The sequence below is a fragment of the Lynx canadensis genome, chromosome B4 (genome assembly GCF_007474595.2).
Source record: "Lynx canadensis isolate LIC74 chromosome B4, mLynCan4.pri.v2, whole genome shotgun sequence".
NCBI classification, from domain to species: Eukaryota; Metazoa; Chordata; class Mammalia; order Carnivora; family Felidae; genus Lynx; species Lynx canadensis.
In genome coordinates, this window is record NC_044309.1 from 121,186,433 (window position 1) to 121,208,068 (window position 21,636).

General features: G+C 39.2%; 1 protein-coding gene across 1 annotated transcript in view; it reads right to left on the minus strand.

Annotated features, from left to right (window-relative positions):
* Positions 1-11,052, minus strand: part of SLC5A8 (solute carrier family 5 member 8) — a 61,286-nt gene extending 50,234 nt beyond the window's left edge. Inside the window, exons 1-3 of the mRNA XM_030321857.1 lie at positions 10,702-11,052; positions 5,998-6,063; positions 3,809-3,860 (exon numbers count right to left, since the gene is read on the minus strand). Coding sequence (XP_030177717.1) covers positions 3,809-3,860; positions 5,998-6,063; positions 10,702-11,052 — 469 coding nt within the window. The remainder of the gene's footprint in view (positions 1-3,808; positions 3,861-5,997; positions 6,064-10,701) is intronic.
* Between the last annotated feature and the right edge of the window lie 10,584 nt (positions 11,053-21,636).

The window sequence follows — 21,636 nt, forward strand, 5'->3', positions numbered from 1 at the left end:
ATACTTCCTAACTCACTCTATGACGCCAGGATTTCCCTAATACCAAAACCAGGTAAGACATTACAAAGAAACTACAAACCAATATTTCCCAGGAACACCGATGCAAAAGTCTTCAACAAATTGAGGATCAGCAAATTGAATCCAAAAAAAGTATAAAAAGAATTAAACACCATGACCAAGAGGGATTTATCCCCGGTATGCAAGGCTCGTTTGATATTTTCAAATCAATTAATGGAATCTATCAAATTAACAGACTGAAAAAGAAATATCACATGATCATATCAAAAGATGCAGAAAAAGCATTTGACAAAATCCAATATCCATTCATGATAAAAACTCTCAATAAACTAAGAATAGAAGGGAACTTTCTCAACTTGATAAAGGCTGTCTACAAAAATGCTACAGCTAACACCCTATTTAATGGTGACAGACTCAAAGCTTTCCCACTAACATCAGGTACAAGACAAGGATGCCCTCTCTCACTATTTCTTCTCAACATTGTACAAGAAAGGAAATAAATGGTATATAGATTGGGAAAGAAGAAATAAAACTCTCTTTGTTCATAGATGACATGATCATAGATATTAAAAAAAAAAACTCCTGGAACTAGTGATTATAGCAAGTTTGCAGGACACAAGGTTAATATACAAAAGTCAATGTTTTCCTATATAATAAATTAGCCTCAAATGTGGTAACTTTAAGATGTACCTTGATTCAAAGCCAAGGCAGCAGCACAACTGGAATAACTCAGACATGCATTCATTGTGGAGTGGGCATGTAAAATGGTACATTCATTTTGAAAAACTATTTGCCAGTTTCTCTTAAATTTTGTACATGAACCTGCCCTGAGCTAGGTCATAATAGGTGTATGTTTAACTATACTGCTTCCAGGTGTTCACCCACTAGAAATAAAAATGTGTGTCAAAAGAGAATCCCCAGACACACGCTAACAGGTTCTACAAGACGATCAAACTTGGTCTTGGTTATTGATGAAAATGACCCCACTGCTGCTGATGGCAATGCTGCTGTAACCAAAGAGATGCTGCTCCTCCTGGGGGATGGGGACACATCACCCATGGACGAACTGGAGTAAGCGCTGCCCCAAGAATTACTTGTACAGACAGGTATTCAATACTTTATCTTCATTCTCCCTGATAATACATTCAAGGATGTTTTTCTTCATTTTTGTTAACATTTTAAAAATCTGTATGGCAGGACAAGAACCACTTTCTGAGGGTGATGCTGTGATAAGTAGGAACTAAAACCCAGCTAGTTTTCCTTTTCTATCTAGTTCCATGTTGGCTTATTTTAACAGGACAAGGTAGCATTTGTTGCAAGATGTAAGTAACCTAGCGTTAACTGCATGGTCTGAAGTGTTTGGCTACCTAGCAGATTCCTTAGTAAGACCAAACTTTTTGTAACTGAAGTGTTCTGAGCTATCCCTTGATGTTTAAAAGAAAAATATTGGTTCAAATACCTTTCACCTTCTAGGATCTACTTTTTAAATCTTCTATCCCCTGTGGTTGTCTACTACATGTGACAGGCCTCTAAAAACTAGTATGTTAAACTGAACTGACTTGATGAGAGTCACTATCTATAGAGCTTGTTTTCCAAAGAAAAACATTGTTTGAGGTAGCAAAATTACAAGCCTACGTAGGTATGTTATAAAGCTGTTTAAAAAGTAACTCAGCAAGTTTTGTGAGTGAAAAAGTAGTGCTCAAGTCACATTCTGCTTTGAGGTTGTAACAAATACAAAGCAAGACAAAACAAAACCTGAACAAGAGTGATCTTAGTAGCTCTAATTCAGAGTAGCCTAAAACTGGAAACAATCCAATACCCATCAATAAGAGAATGGATAAACAGATTTTGGAGATGCATATGATGAAATACAATAAAAAGGGGGGAAAATCAGGGATATCTGAACACTGACTTCATATTGATGATATCAAAAAAATGATTTTAATATTTTAGATATGAAAATGGTATAGTTGTATTTGCAAAACACATGCTGGTACAAACTTCCAGTTATAAAATACATAAGTCCTGGAGGTGTAATGTACACCATGCTGACTATAGTTAATAATCCTATAATGCATATTTGAAAGTTGCTAAGAGAATAAATACCAATTTGCTCTCATCACAAGAAAAAGAAATTTTTTAACTATGTATGGAGACAGATGTCAACTAGACATTGTGGTGGTCATTTTGCAATACATACTAATATTGAATCATTATAGTATAATACAATGTTATATGTCAATTTTACCTCAGTGGAGAAAAAAAAAAGCATATCCTTATTTTTAAAAGACCCTGAATTCAGATGAAATGATAAAATATCTCAGATTTACAGGAAAATAATCTAGTGAGTGAAACAGAGTGAATTAAACCAAAAGTTGATCATTTTTAGTGGAGTTAAGGATACACTAGAGTTTACTATGCTATTCTCTTTTTTCTAGTATATGTTTGAATTTTTCTATAATTTTTAAAAAAATTAAAAAGAAAATGATCAGACCCAAAGAATGTTAAGATCCATTTCAGTTAAACAAGTTTCTCTGGAGCATCTGTTGCACATCCAGTACTATATTTATGCTGGTATATACTGCTTTGGTCACAGTAAAATACACAATTGATATTCAAGCAGTCAAAATGCAGTCTCGGGTCCTAATCCCTAGTGAATGGCACAATAACCTGATAAGATCTGAGTCCTCAATTTCTTCACAGATGGAAAGCAGTACTCTCTTACTGCCATAACTGTACTTTAAAACCCTAAAGCCAACATCTTTAGTTACACTTAAGGCCAATAGGTAACTTATGAAGCTTATAGTCAGCTCTTTATACATGAAATTGACCCACTCATGATGTTGGTAATATTGACATGGAACATGCCTGTCATTCAGAATTCAACAGCACATTATATCATGGAATTCTTCTTTGTAATGATACAGTTATACTTTATAAACTTAGGTTATAATTACTATCTGTCTATCATGAAATCAAGAAATGAGAGTGTGGATTTAGCAGGGTTCTTCCATTTTATATTAACTCACAGGAACCGAATCACATTTTTCCCATCAAAGTCCACTTGTCCATTTTACAAGGCAGTTTTAGAGATAAATTCACATCTGATTGATAAGAATTCAAAGGATATGGGGTTCCCCGAAAGCCTTTTGCAGATAAGACTAACTAACAGGCATCTTTGGTTCAGTAAACTATTCCAGTTCCATGGCTTTTATCTGCCCAAATCCAAAGGGTAGTTTGTTGATCAGCACCATCTTCATACATTTGTTTAAAAGGATACTATAGCCATCTTTCATTGTGTCACTAGGAAAGATTTGATATTTCAAGTCACACAAATCTCCCTCTCTTGAATTTTGGACCATGTTAGAAATGGGAAGAAGAAAAGTTTCTCTCCCTGCCAGATTTCATGATGGAACTGAGCTGAGTAACACAGAAGCCTCTTGACTATGGGCTCCTGGTTACAGCTACCAAGGAAGAAAGTGCAGCCATTCATGACTTAGACTACAGGGGGCGTTCATTGTGAAGGAATGGAGCGTGGCTGGTTGGTACATCCAAGACTCACTCCTCAGTGAGGTCTGCCCTCCGATTAATCATAGATCTTTTGGAGCTATTGACCCAGGAACTCAAAGAAGCTGCTAGAGTAAACACTTAAAGCCATCTTGCTCCCCTCAAGTTGATGCAGGTTACTGGAGGCATTCCTCCATCTTCCCCCCTCCCCAAGGAAAGAATAAAGTCTATTTAAAAATGAACCCCCAAATGTGGTGACATAATTGTTAACTCTAAAATGTACCTTGATTCAAAGCCAGGGCAGGGGCATAAATAACAATTCCAGTATAGAGAATCTAGGGGAAAAAGAAAACCAAACATACTGTATGAATTATAAAATAAAATATTAATTTTTTATAAACTCAATTATGAATTAAAACAGTAGTTTCAGTATACATGATAAAATCTGTAACTTGAAAATGTTATTTAAGTGAAGCTGATTCTTCTTTAGCGTTTGTGATGTGGTCATAGATTACGGAAATCTTTTATGGCCAATTTTGTTAAAAATACGGACTTATCAAAAATAAAAAAATAAAAAATAAAAAATAAAAAAATAAAGTAAAAATATGGACTTTTCACATGGTGCTCAGTGCAGATAGTCATTGATCCATCAACTGAAGCTTGAAATCAATTTTCCTCGATCTAAACAATTAAAAGGAAAGAAAAAATACAAACCTAAAATTAAAAAAAAAGATGGTTCCTCATTCATATGCCTTCAAACTATTGTTAATCACTGCATACTTAATTGGGAAAAACAGTAATAATTTTGGAAACTGGTTTCAAAAAGTTTGCATGCTAATTAAACAAAACTATAAATTTGAACTTAAAAAAACCCTGAAAGCCAACAAAAACTATATTCCATCTTTTTGATATTCTATATTATTTTTCATTCATATATCTAACAAATATTTATGAATCTGGGGCACAGTAGTATGATAAATGTGGTCTTTTTTTCTCAGGATATTATTTTCACTGCATTAGATTTTTCAAATACTGTATATCGTATCCTGTATATTCATATATATTCTATGTGATTTATTTTATAAAAACATATGGTTCTATGATTCTCTGTGATTCCATGTTTACTCTATAAAGACAAATGATGAAAAAAGCCATATTATGTAGTATTTGAATGTTTGATTATACTACATGGATAGGTCAATGGAAGTAAGTCCTTCAAGTGGGAGATGGTAAAGCTTTCTTCTTTTTGTAGTAATGAACTTTCCACAGTCATTATCCGGACCAACTTGAAAATTTGAAAATATGACCACAGGCCACCTTCTTGACACTTGTTCCCCACTTTTCATCTCTGTAGGCATTTCTAAAAATGATCCAAAGAGGAACTAAACAGTTGGTAAATGCAAGATACTGGCCTCAATTCTTTGTCGGAATCTCTACCAGACCCCAAAGGGCTCCTTCCTTTTACACTGGAAGTGTTAAGGACCAATCTAAGTTATGCAATTTACAGAGATAAAAAATGGAGTCAAGTTAAATAATTTACAAAGGCACTCTGTTATGCTATAGCAAATGCTTAGGGTTGCTTGTAATTGGAGAATTGAATTACCAATAGGGATGAGAATGAAAACTCCTTCCTAGATCTCCATTAACAAACCCATCCCTCTAAAAAGCATTTACCTGTCAAGAGGAAGATCGATATAAATGATGTGACAATAATCATGACAAGCCTCCAGCAACCTGGATGAAGACTGGGAAGTGTTCTCTGTCATTCACTGCTTGGCAAATCTTTGCTTTCCATTTGTGGCAATCAGTAAATCTATATTTGCATTTACTTATATTACCTGACTTGTACTTGGCTTTAAAAACTCCAGAGTGCATAGTTCTGTTGTTTTATACTCGATGACCACTTCAATTGGGGCATAAGTTTCTGCTTTTTAAAAGAGAGCACTGATTCACTTTTGTAAGCATGCTTTCAAGCAAATGAAATTATTTCCTCGTGTCTTCCTATGTCAGTTAATTTTTACAAACCTGTACTCAACAAGCTGCAAAACACTATGAAACATACTACTTGTTTTCCCTTTGTTACAATTCCTACCATCAGCTCCTACAGCTCCTTCAAATATCTTTGTCATTTCAGTAATGATGACATCTCAGTCACTTTGGTGGGCAGAAGCAGAGATGGGAGAGGAAAAAGCATGTGCTCCTGAAGCAACATGACTGTTAGTTGATTAATGTAATACTTAGCATTCACTTGAAACATTCTGTTTTCCAAGAAGTGGGGCATTTGCTGAAACACGGTTTAATGATCTTAAGAGTTGATGCTGTATAACAGCAAGTGTTTTTGCTTTTTTGTCTCCTATTTTCAACATCTCTTTCTTATGTTTCATTCATTTACCAAATAAGCTTGGCCCAGATGCTTTAGTTCAAACATTTCAGATGACAAAAGGTAAAACAAACTAATGGAGAGTAACTTACCGTTAGAACAATGAAGAGGACTGTTCCACAGAGACGAACACATTTGTTAAATCGAAGCTCTAAATACTGTTTCCAAAAAAGTGAAAAATGGTTAATACGCGAAAACTTTATACTGTTGTGAAACATCAGCTGCTCAAGAAGTAAAGGGGTTAGAAATTTAAAGCAACCTCATAAGATTTGTATTCTGTATTTCTACTTTACTACTCTTTTTATTTATATACGGCAAAATTAACTCTTGTTTTAAAGTGCAGTCCATTAGGTTCTAATACATACAGGACAATTCCATCACCACCAGAAAACTCTGTTATGTTGTTCCTTTGTAGTCAAACTCTCCCCCTACCCCTAAACCTTGGCAATCACTGATCTGTTCTCCATCCCTAGTTTTGACTTTTCAAGAATATATATAAGTGGATTATATTCTGCATTTATAGAATGAGCAAAGTGCCATTCTCCCCTTTGTCTTGGTATGTACTTTAGATATTTCCCTGATCCATTTGGGAATCAACCTTTCCCACTGCAGGCAATTGTGATGGAACTGTCTATCAAGGTGCCCTGCCTCTTCTGACCAAGGGATGGTCATATGACCCAAGTTCAGGCAATCAGCTTCTCTCTCCAATGGATACTTAAATCTTAGAGGCATAATATAAAGACAGAAAATGGCTGGAGCAAAAGAGGACTGATCCTGACAGTGGCCTGAAGAGGCCATCCTGGCTTCCATCCTTTTCACAGCCTCTTTGCTCATCTTTTCACTCTCGGATGGGCTACCCCTGTATCCTCCCAAATAAATTATTTTTTATTTAAATCAGTCTATGTCAGTTTCCATTCGGGGCCAATGAACAACTGCCAATTCTTCCTACTTTCCTTGACATCTTAAAATATAATCTGCTTATCTCCTATAGTATATGTCATAATATATTATAGAGTTAGAGTCATAGAATTTTAGAGCTGGAAGAAAGCTAGGTTCTCATTCTCTAACTTGAATATTACTCATGTAGAGAGAATTTTAAAGCTGAAAACAAGTCTTTTCATAGAGCAGGGGAAAAGAAAGAGGAAGGAAAAATTGACATTAAGTAATAATCAGAGGCAAGGACACCAGATATTTTTGCTCCATAATCACAGGTGACAGTTGTAGAGTACTTGCTATATACACTGTCCTTCCAACAATTCCCAGAGGCCAGTACTACCCATCAGAGCAGAGGGCACTGGGGTTCAGAGAGAACACCAAAGTTGCAACCTAACAATTCTCACAGCCACAATGCATGTCTAGGACCATTTGATGCCGAAATCTTGGCAGGGAACCACTACATTATTCCAAATAAATAGGCAAACTGACCATGTCTCTAAGACTCAGAGTGAGCGGGTGGCACTGACGCATGGTAGGACCTTCAAAAAACAACTAGCAGGTAAAAAACACACAGCACAGCATAGTTTTGGGGAGGAGTTCCAGCCCTTGACCCAGTCCCAATCATGACTCCACAAGCTCGGGGAAGTCACTGGAAATCTTAGGCTCCTCCTCTTGAAAATGAGGATCACAGTACTAATTCTTTCCCCTCTTACTTTGCAGGGCTTTGGAGACTATCAAGTGATATAAATGGATGGGGAAATATTGTAACTTGTTATTCAAAAGTAAGACATTAAAAATTGGCATCCAAATCCACAGATAAATATAACGCATAATTATAAACATACATATGTATTCAAAATAAATACATATGAATAATATATATAAATACATATAATTCACAAAAATACATATATATTTAGGGATTATAGGTTATATATATATACCTAGACAACTCAGTTCCAACACACAGATTTTGTGGATCCAGAAAGATCCTGAAGAAGTGGTGAACGAAATTGTATTCCTGCATTACATTCTTATCTGTGGGTCTGGAAGTGGCTAACACCTATCAGGCCTATACTTTAAAAGCAGTGATAAATAGATAACAGATATGCTTCTGAATAGCCAATTCTAGCTAAAGAAATATAAGTAGGAAGAGATTTCATATTTGAGCAAGAATACCAGGGTATATCACCCAGCGCTGGACTTCTTATTCTGTGTAGGTGGTGCCCTCTGAGGCATATATAAACAAATAGAAAAGAGTTACAGGAGAGTGTTTGCTATGGCCAATCGTCAGGGACAAAGCATGTTATCTTAACTTCCCTGACCCCAGCTGCTGGGCACCCACCAGTCATGCAAGCTGCCAGCATGCCCACAACTCTGTGTGTTCTGTTCTACTTCCCTTGTTCTCTCTGTACTCTTGTAAGCCCTGCTTAAGGGTTATAACAGACTCACCAGAGGCTTCAGAAGCAGCCAGTATGCACCACTGCACAGCCTCTAGGCATGTGTCTACTTTGCTTCACACTCTTATGTAGCTTAACTTACTCTGAGTCTCTCTGTCTGCAAAATGGGGCTCTCTTATAAGGATTGTTTTAGTATTGAGTCAGATAATGTATGTGTGTAAACCATGCAGCCCAGTGCCACACATGTATTAAGCATTCAGTAAACATTAACTTCTTGCCATTTTTAGCTGGAACTCTGCTAACAGCCTCCACCGCTGGAAACCGTATGGGTAATCTCTTTCTGGTTGAATTAATGCTGCTGTCCCGAGGAGGCATGGGTCAGTGCTTATGAGAGGAGCATTCATCTCTGGGGACTGAAGTCCTCTTGCCAGGTTCTTCAAACCCTTTCTGAGTTTTGGAGTTGGTTGACTATAGATCAGAGCTCACAGACTCAAACTGCCTAAGGACTCATAAAGTAATATACACAAGTGGATTGGCCAGGTGTTCATATATTAAAATGTTGGACTATTCCTCACATCCACTAAGAAATATGTCCTCTCACATCTCTCTCAAAACCAAGTACTCCCTTCACCCTGTCCATGTTCCCTTTTGCATTTTTGAGAGACAAAAATGCAGATAAAGATTTCTCTATCATGAGAAAGTAACCATGCAGCTACGAGAATTAACAGGAAGTGAGAACAATGGCTGTAAAACTGGGAATTGATCATGGAATTCACCCCAGGGAATGTGAGCCCAGTGTCACCAGGCTTCTAAGTTTTCAAAAGAAGCTAGAATCTGGAATTGTATTTGACTTCTCAACATCATAAATGCTAAATTAATTTTCTTTCAAAACACTTTAAGGGTCAAAAAAAAAAAAAGACAGAAAATTAAGATTGGCCTGGGACAGCCAGTTTGTTAATTTTGAGCAAAACAGAGAAATTCCATTCTGCTCCCTTCTGGGATGATGACCGAACTCTCCCAAACACAATGACCAGAGTGAGTGGAAGGCATTGCTGCCCCAGGGGTGCCTCGCCCTGGATGGCATCACCACAGCCCAGGCAGTTTGTCACTAACACTTGTTGTGCCATTGAGGCCCCGTGGCCAGCACCAGTTGAACCAGCCTCACTAGGAAACCACCTTCCAGTGGCTCTGGACTGGAGCAAAAAGTACCTGAACTTAAGGCTAAGAATGAGTGTCAGAGCCCTCTGGATAATGACCTGTGCGAGAGGAAACTTCTGCAGGTTTGCCCATGTGCCTCGTGGGTTAGTGCCTGGATAAAGAGACCACTAAGGGTGCTGAACTGCACCCCCACCCCGCTCACATTCAACAGTTCTTTAAATTAAACCAAACATTCCCTCCCTCTCCAAAGCCCTTTCCTGCAGACAACTGGAGAAAACCTATAACCAATGGAGCTGTGCAGCAGGAAAGATGGTTTTATTTATTGATTTAAATTGGAGTTAGTTAACATACAGTGTAGTATTGGTTTCAGGAGTAGAACCCAGTGATTCATCACTTACATATAATACCCAGTGCTCATCCCAACAAGTGCCTTCCTTAATCATTTTTCCACTGAGAGAAAAGGCAGAACTGTTTAAGAACCTTTCAGCCAAATCTTCCCAGCTATCCCAAGATAACCATGTCTGCTACTGTCACCATAAATATTTATGGCCCACGTTTTTCCAGCACTCACCCAGCCCCTGACACTATTCTGAATGTTACCCTTGCATCATCTCATTTAATCCTCCCAACAACTAGATGAGGTAGTTGGTATTATTATTTTCATTTTGAGATGAAAGAAATGGACACAAAAGGTTAAATAAATCATTCAAGGTTACCCAGCTAGTAAGGGGTAGACTCTGATCTCAAATGTAGGTACTGGGACAGGAGTTACAGCACCTTACCCACTTGGGCATGTGCCTCTGGAGGGTGTGTGTGTGTGTGTGTGTGTGTGTGTGTGTGGAGGGGCAAGGAGGGGAGAGTGCACAAATTCTTCCCAGACGATCCTGGGAAAGTGAGTGGTGCCTATGGACCTGGAACAAGGGGATTAATTCCTTTCAAGGAGGAGAGGCTGAGATTTGAACAACTTATCCTCCCCCAGATAAAAAGTTTTTAAATCTTTCCCCTTGACTCGGAATCAAAGATGTTAAAACAGAAAGCGTCTTAGTGAGCACTAATCCAAATCACTCCGTTTACTTTGGAAGCCTCTCTTTGTCAGTGAGCTCCTGAGAGCAAATTCCAAGATTTTTGTGGCCTTCACAGGACACCTCTCCCCAAAAGGGGAGGGCAGGGGAGGTAATGGACCTGGACAGGGAGATATTTCGATGTGGTGGTGAGTCTGCCCCCAGGAAAAATCCCTCCAAGAGCCTGAAAAGTCCTGCCCCCTCCGCCCCCCCCCCCCCCCAACCCACCCTCACCCTTTACCTCGTAGGTGCTGGTAATTCCCAGTTTGTAGAACACCGGGAGGAAGACCTCCGCGCTGATGGCCACCACAAAGAAGTAAGTGATGGCAAAGATGCTGAATATAGCCCCAAAACGGTAGACCTCCGAGGGGGTGCCCAGTACGGTGACGGCCGACATGAAGCTGGCGGTGAGGGACAGCGCCACGGGCACGGCTGTCATGCTGCGGCCGCCCATCAAGAAGTCCTTGGAGGTCTGCTGGCTGCCCCCCGCGAAGGCGTAGTAGATGCCGATGGCGGCGGAGATGAGCAGCATCGCGGCGAACACCACGTAGTCCCACACCACGAAGGTGCCGATGCCCCGCGGCGCGTCCATGGTCGCTCGGTCTCCCGGGTCCTGCGTTCCAACCGTGGCCCCGCGGCGCACAGCCCGAGCCCGAGCTTTACCTCTGTGGCCGGGCGCTCACTTCTTATTCCCCGCGCCGCGGGCGCGGCAGGCGTGGCGCCCGCGGGGATTGGAGGCGTCCTCCAGGTATCGGTCCCCGCCGGCTCCGAGAGCCCCGCGAAGGGGGGGACGTGGCTAGGCGCGGAGGCCTCTGCACCCACCGCAGCCGGCCGAGCTCGTCTAGCCACGCCAAGCCCTCACCGGGGTGCCGGGCTCGGGGTGGCCGGGGTCGCCGAGCGCCGCGGACACCTGGGAGAACTGGCGCCTCCAGCCGCGTCCCGCGAATCCGCCGGGAGCGCTGGGCCTAAATGTTACCAGGTGGCACCCGAGGGGACGCACCATTTAAATAAACAGGCGACCGATGGGGGAGCGCGGGTCGAAGGTCAGTTGTAACACTTGTACTTTTCGCTTTCCGGTTCAACAGTCCGGGTCCTTACAAGAAGATACACCTGGGGTTTTTACATTGCCTTCTTTGATAACTTGATGGGCGTTTCAGGTGACAGTGTGCAGTGAGCTGAGGTTCCAGTCCTTAGGCAGGTAAGCAATTACAAAGGAGAGGAAGAAATCTGTGCTATTGGTGACTTTTTTTTCTCCTTTAAAGAAAATATTATTTAAATTTTAGTTAACATACAGTGCAATATTATTGGTTTCGGGTGCCTTTTCATTCAATAAACATCTCTGATCCCTACAATCTCTCCTAAATATGATAGTTTCTATTGTATTAATGGTTTAAGGAAGACTTAAACCCTGTGACATATAACATGCCTGGTACTTTATACATTAACTAATGTAATTCTTACAATTACTCTTGAGGTAGGAATCATCTCCATTTCTTAAAGGAGGAAACTGGCTTAGGAAGATTAAAACACTTGCCAGGGGGGCGCCTGGGTGGCTCAGCCGGTTAAGCGTCCGACTTCAGCTCAGGTCACGATCTCACGGTCCGTGAGTTCGAGCCCCGCGTTGGGCTCTGGGCTGATGGCCCAGAGCCTGGATCCTGGTTCCGATTCTGTGTCTCCCTCTCTCTCTGCTCCTCCCCCGTTCATGCTCTGTCTCTCTCTATCTCAAAAATAAATAAACGTTAAAAAAAAAATAAAAAAAAAAAACACTTGCCAGGAAATGGTGGGGACTAAGATTTTTATTCAAGGTCTCATATCAGAATTCGTTCTTTTAATTGCAATGCTATGCATTGTAGAACCCAAATGTAGATAGGTGTTAAATATAGGCATAAATATGTACACTTACGTGAAGACACCTGAAAGCATATGGAAAACAAGGTCATTTCCAGTATCAGTACTCAGGACATATTTTAAGTGGCTTCCCTTGAAATATTACTAACAATACATGACTCATGCTTGTAAAGCAACATGACTCCCAGGTTTTTCCTCTGAAATAGACCCTCCAGTCAAGTGTGCCCTGGCATAGGTCTATTTCAGGCCAACCTTGTTCATTGTCATACATCTTTATAATTTACCAGGTGATCCTTCATAAGCAATCCACAAAATGCATTTAGCCCAGCCCAGAATGTAAAGAAAACTATACCAGGTTTTATTTTTTGTGAACTGGCATTGTTTGTATAATATTTTTAAAGGGAAATAAAGAAGGAAATGGAAGCTAAATCCAAGTAATTCAATCACTTACACAAATATGTGGCTTGGACTTATGTCCCAACTGTGTGAAATTTACTATCTTTGCACTTATGATTTTCTCCTGTTCTCACTGCCTGGCACTCAAACTCCTCACGAAACAGCATCTTACAAGCTTTAAGGTACAGCATCCACTGTATCTAGGGCTCTTCCATCTCCGCCCAGAACTACGGTGCTTTACTTGCAAGGACAGCTCCTATCAAGACTCACTGAGCACCACCAGTGTACCTCACCCCAGTTAGTGTCCTGCCAGAGGACTGAAATGACATGGTCTCTAGAGGTGATGGGCTCTGCTTACATAAAGAGGTGCTCTGGTAGCAGTGGAGAGACAAGAAGTCTTCCCATCTACTTTTTAGGCATTTCCTTTTCAAGTGGATCACAAAGTATGTTTTTAATCCAGTTAAATGTGACCTCCTAGCAACTCAGCCTACACTATCTAGCCCTTGACTAGCTCTCAGGCATCTTATCCTATCACTTTTTTTTCCCCCCTACTTGGTCTACTATCTTTTCACTGTTCCTGGAACATGCCAAGCCTGTTTCTATCTCAGGACCTTTGCATGTGTCTCATCCTCTGCCTTTAATGTTCTTCCTTCAGATATTATCATGACTCCCAACCTCACTTCATTCAGGCATCTGTTCAGATGTCACCTCCTCCAAGAAGCCTTCCTTGACCACTCCATCTGAAAAGTGTATCTATCACCTTCTACTCCTTCACCTTGCTTAGTTATTCTCCAAATACTTTGTGCACTCTGAAATTGTTCTGTCTTTACTTTGTCTTCTCGCACTGGAATAGACGCTCCGTGAAGGCGGGGACTTTATCTGTTTTGTTCATCACTATATTCCCTGGGTAAAGAACAGTCTGGTACATAATAGTCATCTAGAAAATTGTTGAATATATGAATAGACGAAGGAAAGGATTATTAGAAAATCCTCTCAAATATATTGACTCAGGCCTATTTTTAATGTTTCAAATTTCTTCTTTTTCTATGTTTTCAAAGACATTTGGAGGAGGTTGTGGTGCAGACCCCCCTACACACACATAGTGAAAAATCCACGTATAACTTTGACTCCCCCCAAACTTAACTACTAATAGATTACTATTGAGCAGAAGCCTTAACAGATAACATAAAGTTTATCAACACATACTTTGGATGTTGTACACATTATATACCATATTCTTACAATAAAGTAAGCTAGGGAAAAGAAAATGTTATTAAGGAAATCAATAGAAAGATAAAATACATTTGTAGTTCTGTACTGCATTTATTGAAAAAAAAATCCATGTATAAGAGGACCCACAAAGTTCAAACCTGTGTTGTTCAAGAGTTACCTGTACTTATAAACACATAAAAGTGTATAATATGCCTATTTATGTAATGCCTTGCAACTGCACAGTTCATAAAAGTTTTATAAGTATATTCACATTTAATATTTTGTGAAAAATGGTAGTTTAAACCACAATAGGTACATATATACTCCCCCCCATCCCCTTTTTAGTGTTTTTTAAAATTTATCAAAATATCTTTTCTCCCAGAAAATCATTTGGTGGCCCTCAAAATCGGTCGCCTGCTACATCTGAAGGCCATAGACATAGATATTGAGAAGTGGGCCAACAGAGCCAAACAGATTTCCCCAGACTGAAGTTAGGATGGAATTTTTTTTTTTTTTAGTTTATTTATTTATTTTGAGAGAGAGAGAGAGAGAGAGAGAGAGAGAGAGAGGAAATGCACAGGAGGGACAGAGAGAGGGGAGGAGAGAGAGAATCCCAAGCAGGCTCTGCACTGTCAGCACAGAACCCAATGGGGAGCTCAAACATGAGATCATGACCTGAGCTGAAATCAAGAATCTGATGCTTAAGCAACCAACTGAGCCATCCAGGCACCCTGGGAATGAACTGTATATGATTCACCTCATGCGACTGGGAAATGTTTATTTGCCACCTATCCTAAAATAAGGAAACAAGAATGGAATTTATATTGAAAATTACAGCATTGCATGATTAGTTACTTTACTGCTTTTGGAGTAACGTTATCGAATATAGGAATTTTTCTGAATGGCCTCTGTAATTTTTTTTTAAAGCAAAATAGCTAGAGGGAAGCCAACGAGAATGGACTGATACATGAATTATTTTCAAGTGGAAAAAGGACCTTGAATGCACTATTTGTTATAGCTCATGTGAGGATAGAAGCTGGTCAAAGAGTTCCTGAATTTTCACAAGAAGACATAACCATTCCTGTGCATCTTGCAACACGGCCCCCAATTTTTCTCTCCCCTCTATGATTCCTTTCACTTGTAAATGATCTTATCCCGTTTCTTCATATTATATCATACCAATAATTTAAGGTGGACTCAAATTGTCAAAGCTTTTCATGAAATGTTTTACTATTCCTAATCCTACCTGTTTCACAACCAGCTATCTTTCCTTCTTTAGCCCTCTTAGCATGTTTATACTCATTTGTTGGCCTTTATGGTGGTAACAGTATTGCAGTTGTTTTGACCAAGGCTCTTAATGCAGGAATATCTTAAGGATTCCATGAGTCCAAAAGCAGGAACTGGAAAGCCATCTACATGCCTGCCTCAGTTTTTCCTCTTTCTCCAGATGCCTTCTCTGCATTGCCACAGGTACATGGTCAAAAATGTCCAACCCAGTGCTTATCTACACTTAATTCAGTAGACAGCAGAGACCCATTAGCACCTTTGAATTCTAATTTTAAATTACTGGGAGAAGAAATCCAATTGGTGCAGTTTTGGTTACATGTTCCTAGACCTTTAATCCAATCATCTCTGGCCAGAAGGGAGAGACTCTCACTGTAGGCTGCACAGATTCACCTTGAGGGTAGGGAAGGGGGACTAGTTCTCCACGTAGGAGGATGGTAAATTCTGAAAGGTGTCTCCTTTATTAAATGTCTGTGTCATTTTATTATCTCCTGTGGGTGGAAGATAAACTCCTTGGAAAAAGGGACTGTGCTTGCTCATCTTTATAAACCTCCAGACCCTCGCACTGTTTATTGCTTAAAGAAAATGCTAAACCTATTGTATTGATCACACTTGACAATGTTTGTTGGCATGAGAATTTCACCCAAATTTCTAAAAGTGAAATCTGGAAATCTGAGAGTGATCTTCTTGGATCCTGAATCTAGATTTACTCATATGCTTACCCATAGGAGGTTGGGGGGGGGGGGGTTCTTTTCTCTTGTTTTTGAGAGGAAAAGTAAAGGAAAGGGTACTACCAACACAAGTCTTTACTGTCTGCCCATTCTTTACCTTGAAATCACGATCACAGTTACTAGGAGGCCGTGAGAATATCCTTCTGAAATGGCAAAGGAAGATAAGAGCACACAAATTCCTCTTCAGAGTACTTTCTTAACATCCTTCCACTTGGGAGCACTGAGTAAAGTTGGAAATTTCAGGTGAGTACAATTGCCATTGTCATCACACGGCTTGAGTTAGGACAGATGTATATGAGTCAGTACTTAGCATCTCTACCTGCACACACATCTTCTTTTGTTCCTTTCTTAACTGGGTGTCACCCTAACCAATTCAATGTAATCAATTCTGAGTTGTAGTACTAGGTACTTTTATCAAATAATGGAATCAACCAACCCAATAAATTTAGTAGGAAAAGTTTTAGCTAATGTCCTAGCCTGCTTCCTGCTAAGTAATAAGGTCTATTAAACTCCTCATATCTCCTACTAGCAAAACTGCCACAGCACCTTAGTAAGGCCAACTTTTGTGCTATCTCAGCCCAGATCCTTAGCCTGGTTCTCTGGCACAGAGATTTCCCTCCTTTTGCTACTTGATTTTTGTTGTTTTCCCCAAATCTCAACCTTTTCTGCATATGTCTCTTTCATTGCAAGTAATCTCAAACCTTCTTTTGGATACAGAAAGTTACACCCAAAGAAAGAAAAAATGCAATAAAATCTATTCATTGCACATATCCCCCCAGTACATCTTAAATCACCACTGAAATGGCATCAAAGGAGTAAACAAAGGTGTCAGCCCAGAAGGACAGACAGAAGGCAAGATGGGATGACTGCCAATAAAAGGCTTACCACAGTTTTAGAAGAATGAGTGCAAACAGACAAGTGGAAAGTGACTTAGGTTTCAGCTTTCTTCACTTGTGAAATACCTTAAGGTAAGGAAGTCGACAAGAACAAAGCAATTCGTGCAGTAATACCCCCAGAAAAAGTCAGAAATCAGAGGGGCCATATACTTCTAAAGGTAGGGATATGAGGTAGAAAGAAAAACCAGAAGACATATAAGGAGTGTTTGGGGACTGGCAATAGTGCCTCTCCCTTCTCCTTGGTAGAAAACTACAGATACCATCTGGAGAGGTTAAAGTAAAAAAAAACAAAAACAAAAACAAACAAAAAACAAAAGCCCTCTGCCTAAGGACACCAATCATGGCTAAGGGCTAGAGTGAGGCATTTTCCTAGAAGATAGGGATTAGAGAAAGTTTGTCTAATGAATGGTGAGACACCCTCCCCATGCTTTTCCCTACTAGGCTCCCAGCATGTGGATTCCCAGATTTGTATACTTTCTCAGGCAGGACTGGAGAGAATTTTTTTCTGAAGAAACCAAGCAGCCCAAGAAAATGCTGGCATTTAGGGGTTCCATAAAAAAGCAGAGCCCCCACCTGAACATCCTAACATGAGGGCCTCCCATTAAAAACTAGAAAATAAATTAAAAACAAAACAAAACAAAAAAACAACAACAAAACCAGAGTCAAAGCAGGAAGCAAAGGGAAACCCTAAAAATCTAGAGTTATTATTTTCTGAGAAAACAAGGAAATTTCTGCATGATGTGAAATTTGAGGAGTTTGCTATTAAATTTCACAGAGGATGAGAAGGTGCTTTCAGACATGAAAAAAATATAGAAGCAGAAATTAACAATTGGTGCAAGGTCAGAAGATAAAGTTGAAGAAACCTCCTATAAAGCAGAACGAAAATACATAGAGATGAAAAGTCAGAGCTAAAAGAAAAGAAATATAGAAGTTCAATCGTGGAAGTCAAAAACATGACTATAGGAATTCTAGAGAGAGAAGGGAGAAATTATCAAAGGAAAATTCAAGAAAACTTCCCAAAATGTTAAGAACATGATTCTTCAGATTGAAACTGCTCACCAAATGTATAGAAACTGAATTTAAAAAGACCCACCTCAAGACCCAACATTCTGAAATGTCAGAACTCCATACATAGACCATTCTAAATGCTTCCAGAGATTTAAAAAAAAAAAAAAAGTCATATACAACCATCAGAAATCACAATGGCATCAGACCTCTCAACAGCAGCATTGTAAACTGGAGGACAATAAAGTACCTACAAAATTCTTTAGAAAATTATGTCCAACCTAAAATTCTAACCCAATCAAACTATCAAGCAAGTGTGAGGGGAAAATAAAGCTGTTTTTAAATATGCAAGATCAAACTGTATTCTCTAAACACCATTTCTTAAGTAGCTTCTGGAGAATGTGCTCTATGAAAACAGCAAGAAAATGAAGAAAGAGGAAGACATGGGAGCAAGGAAACAGGAGATCCAGGGAGACAAGGAAGTTTCATGTGGAACATATCCAAGAGAAAACAATGGAATATATAAACTGCCTTACAATTTGAACTTTATGAGAGAGGAGTTTTAAAAATTTTTTCAAAACATAGGGTGATAAAGTGATGGCAGGTACATGGAAAACTAAGCAAAATACAGTTGACCCTTGAACAATGTGGGGGTTAGGGGTGCTGCCCCCCTGCACAGTGGGAATCCACAGATAATTTTTGAGTAATAGCCTACTGTTGACAGGGGGCCTTACCAATAACATAAACAGTCAACTAATACATAGTTTGCATGGTATATGTATTATATACTGTATTTTTACAAAACAGTAAGCTAGAGAAAAGAAAATGTTATTAAGAAAATCATAAAGGAGAGAAAATACATTTACAGTACCGTTCTATATTTATTGAAAAAAAAATCTGCATTTAAGTGGACATGCACAGTTTAAATCCATGGTGTTCAAGGGTCAACAGTATTTCCTGCTAAATATGTTTGGTTGCACAGCTACCAAACTGGCAAAAACTAAAGTCATAATACTGAGTATTGGTGAGAATGTGGAGCAGTGGGAACTTGCATAAAATATTGATATAAGTACATTGGAAAGGATTGGTAATACAAGGTTGAAGATATTCATGCACTGTGATCCCAAATTTTCACTTCCTGTTGTATACCAAATGAAATTTGTGTATCTGTGCACCAAGGAGTATGCACAAGAATGTCTGTAGCAATAAGACTTATTTCAAACTGGAAACAACCCAAAAGTACATCCATGGTAACATGGATAAACAGTTTGTGGTATCCCCATATCATCAAAATGGACGTGTGCAATAATATGGTTGAATTTTACAGAGTTGTCCAAAAGAAGTCAGACACAAAAGAATATGCACTGTATGACTCTATTTATATAAAATTCCAAAACAAACTAAACTAGACTGTGTTGTTTCACAATAATTGTAAGTAGTGGTTAAAACCATTAAAAAAAAAAAAAAGAAGGAGGAGGAGGAGGAAGCTGTAATCATAAAAGGTAGAGAAGTGTTATTTCTGAAGAGAGACGGCTAGTTGCCACCAGGAAGGGACACATAGAGAGCTTTTAGGGTGTTGGCAATGTTTTATTTTCGATTTGAGTATTGGTCAATGATTGTTCACTTTATAATTATTCATTAAACTATATGCAAATATTTTACAATTTAAAAGAAAACTGGGTTTTAAACAGCATGACTGATTGAACACATATTCACATTTTGTTCCCTCTCAAACATTACTGACATGACTTTAGTGGAATAAAAACAACACAAACCATAAAAGATAAACAGAGTGAAAGACAAAAGAACAGGAATAAACTTTTGGAAGCTAGAAAGCACATGAATAAGTAGATACTTACTTAGAAAACCAAAGGAAGCTGAAATTCAGGCTGACAGAGTAGGCAGCCTGGACACAGGCTGATTTGTCCCTCTGAAGCCCCAAAGATCAGAAATTGGAGATAGTAATAGTTCTTGAAGGGAAGAGGATGCTGGCTGAAAATAGAATTGGTTGAAAGTATGTATATGAGGGGGCACCACTGGGTGGCTCATTCTGTTGAGTGCTGAGTGTGGAGCCTGCTTAAGATTCTCACTCTGTCTCTCTCTCTCTCCCTCTGTCCCCTTTCTCCACTCATGCTATCTCTCTCTCTCACACACACACACAAAAGACAAGAAAATCTACATATGTACATTTTATCCTTACCCTGGACAGGTGGGCAACAGCCCCTCCCCAACCCCAGCAGAAAACTGAATTTCACTCCCAGAAGTTAAACTAGAGAGACTCTAAACAGAGGACACTGTATACAACTGTATTCTAGCTTTTATACTGAAAACTGGGGGACTAAGGGAATGTCTACATACTCAAAAAAAGAAGACCCTCTGCATCCTTCCCCTATTCATGTCTTTCCCAAACTCTTCCCCAAGAGTAAAAATCTTTACTCAATATGTCTCAGTGTATCAGGTAATCACTGTGAACTGTTTGCTCTCTAGAACTGCTACACAGTTACTGCCCTGGGATCTCAGTGTATCATACTCCAGGGATTTTTCCAGTCTTTATCCAGTTGATCTCTTATTACCTGAATCTCATGTTTCTTCTTTGGTACATGCCTTTGTCTTGGCTGCGCACACCATCTGCTAGCTTCCTGAGTGAAACTTAAGTCACATATATACTTATTTATTTATTTAAATATATTAAAAATATTTTTTTTTGTTTTTTGTTTCTTTATCACTTATCACTACCTATCACTTATTCAGTCCTGCTGGCCTGGATAGAACTGTGTTTGTGATAGGGGTGAGGGAGTGTTACAAGACATAATATCTTCATTTAAGCTTATGAATCATTCTTCACATTGGGGAAGATGTATTTGAACTTCCTGGGTTAGGAAGCCACTGGGTACATTTAGCATAAGCGCCCGTGTGTCATCCTTGCTGTCTTGAAAATGGTGTGGGTTGTCTTAAGTTTCTCCTTTTATTCATTTATTTTTAATGTTTATTTATTTATCTTGAGAGAGAGAGAGAAAAAGAGAGAGTGGGAGAGGGGCAAAAAGAGAGAGAGGGAGAGAGAGAACCCCAAGCAGGTTTCCTGCTGTCAGCCCTGAGCCCTGTGTGGGGCTCAAAGTCATGAACCGTCAGATCATGACCTGAGCCAAAATCAAGAGTCAGACGCTTAACCAACTGAGCCACCCAGGTGCCCCTTAAGTTTCTCCTTTTAAAGTACTTATGGAAGTATTCATTTTGTGCACAATTCTTAATCCACATCTTTATTTTTAATGCTCATTTTTTCTTAAACATTTAATTACATAAACACTGGGTAGCATATGAATGCTTTGTGAGCACTGTCCTATGCGAGTTATTTACTTACGATAGAATTGTGTCTATTTTAAGGGGATTGGCTTTGTTTTTAGCATTAGCGGGAGTTCATTTGGGGGCTCCAGAGAAAAAATGTTTTTCCTGTTGAAAGTGATGCTAGTTACCATTTCAGCCTATGAGAAAATGAGCTGTATTTTTCCCCGCAGGGGCCTTTATTCAGAAACAATTATCCTCATTGGTTGAGGAATATTGTACATTACTTGCTTATTTATGTATACTATATCTATGCCACTAGAGTGTTAGTCCTGTGGCACAGGGATTGTGTTATTTACAACGGTACATTGGTGCATGTAGACATTCAGCAATAAATAAATGATTTCACTCATATGTGGAATTTAAGAAACAAAACAGATGAAAATAAGGAAAGGAAGAAAAAGAGAGAAAGTGGCAAACCATAAAAACAGACTCTGAACTATAAGGGAACAAACTGAGGTTGCT